Source organism: Naegleria fowleri (assembly GCF_008403515.1).
Source record: "Naegleria fowleri strain ATCC 30894 chromosome Unknown tig49, whole genome shotgun sequence".
Lineage (NCBI taxonomy): Eukaryota > Heterolobosea > Eutetramitea > Acrasida > Naegleriidae > Naegleria > Naegleria fowleri.
In genome coordinates this window covers 46,676-48,558 of record NW_025407981.1, presented here as the reverse complement: position 1 = coordinate 48,558, position 1,883 = coordinate 46,676, and the positions used below count along the sequence as shown (strand labels likewise).

At 33.8% G+C, this 1,883-nt stretch overlaps 1 protein-coding gene across 1 annotated transcript; it reads right to left on the bottom strand.

Annotated features, from left to right (window-relative positions):
- Nucleotides 1-1,178: 1,178 nt before the first annotated feature.
- FDP41_006050 (uncharacterized protein) lies at nt 1,179-1,553 on the bottom strand (the record flags this gene model as incomplete). The annotated part of the gene is made up of 1 exon (XM_044709643.1): nt 1,179-1,553. The coding sequence occupies one exon, from the start codon at nt 1,551-1,553 to the stop codon at nt 1,179-1,181; it is 375 nt and encodes a 124-aa protein (XP_044559658.1).
- Between the last annotated feature and the right edge of the window lie 330 nt (nt 1,554-1,883).

Genomic DNA, 1,883 nt, shown 5'->3' with positions numbered 1-1,883 from the left:
AGCATAGGGCTGACTGTTCGCGCTTCCGCTTCCTCCCCCTAAATTCACGGGTTTGCCATTCACTAACAGTGAAAAGCCTCGATTAAACGATAACATTTTTTTTTTCATTCGTTTGTTCAACTGTGGAGGATAACTCCGAACTGGAACTTTGGTCAAGTTGATTGGTTTTCAACAGCAAATTTGGAAATCTTCCAAAGGCCAATAAACGACCATTAACAAAAAATCCAATTAGTTTATTGTTAGCACCATTGGTGCTGGTAAATCCGTGAGGATTGGGGATTGTTTTTGAAATGGTTTTTGAATCTTGAGTTTTCATAGTATTTGGTGTGACATTTACCAACTAGTAAGGTGAGAATTTTTGAATTTCAGGCCAATTTTGGTAAATATTTGGTAAATTTTTAAGGTTGGGTATTTGAGTATCTCGAATCATTACTCCGTCATGGTGGATGATGAAAACTTTTCTTCTATCACAGTATCTTGATTCTTGATAATCGTTGAGGATGCATCTTATTGATGTAATTTCTAGGAATTTTGTGTAGAAAAAGTCCCTAAAACATTGAGTGTTAGGGCAATAATATATAAAATGTTTTAGGGTTCTGGGGCATTTGCAGTGAGCGCATTGTCTTTCCTTATGTTGTTTGATATAATTACTTGTCAGATTTCTCCAGATTGACCATTTAGTCTCTGTGTCAATTTTAGATTTGATGAATTTCAGATTGATAGATGACCAGTTCTTGGTAAGGTGTAGACTGGAATTATCTCTATTCAATTGGCTAAACATTACTTCGTAACGTTTCTTTTGTATGGATTTTTTTGATGTCGAAAATAATGGTATTTGATGTAGTAAGGATGGTTTGGTTTGAAAAAAGATTCCTAATGTCAAAATAGTTGTGCTCTTGAGCTCCTATCTTTGCTAATTCATCAGCTTTGATATTTCCTTCGTTGACGTGTCCTTTAACTTTGATTAGTTGAATATTCAGTTTGGATTGTTGAATGACCTTATGATATTCATGTTTAAAGCAGTTAAACATTCCATTATAGGCTTTGTTTTTCAAGATGTGGATGGATATTTCACTATCTGTGTGAATTTTTGCCTTGGATTTAGGTGGAAGTATCTTTAGTGATGTGAGTATAGCTGACAATTCAGCGACGTTATGTGAGTATTCACTGTTAATTTTTTACGAGAATTCTTGGGTTTCTTGGGAATTGTTGACTTTGGCGGTGAAGCCGAAACCTGTTGAATTGTTTAGATTTGATCCGTCAGTGTAAATAGTAAAATTCTTTCCTTTGAATTTTGGAAGATTTTCATCATTGTTAAATTGTTGAGGTTTGATCTTGTATTTCTTCATTGATCTATTCATTTCCTTAAAAATCGAATTTTCATATTTAATTCCTTCTGAATAGACTTCTCTAAGGAGTTCGTTCTCATTGTTAATAAGATAAAGGGCTGTTTCGATTCTAATTTCATCAGCAAAGAAGTCGAATCTTGGAATACCTAATCCACCATAGGTGATTGGGAGGTGAAAATAGTTTGTTGGACTAGCATTATGCATGAAAATTTTCTTTCTTATTGCTTTTCTTACTTCAATGTTGATTCTATCAACAAGCGTTTCAGGAATATAATTTGTTCGTAAACCCATTAACAAAAAAATGAGCAAACGCAAGAACTGCTTTCCTTTAAATTGCGATTCAAATCTCGGATTCAACGATGAACAGAAGAATGGTGGGAAGAAATTGAAACTAATGCCAAGGAATGTTCGAATAGTTTTGATTGATTTTTCAAATTCTTTTTTTCGTGTTGGTGATGATGATCAAAATGAGATTCGGAGATGGGAATTGTTGTTGAAAAAGAAATTTTCATTGCAACAAGAAGGAAAGAAGAA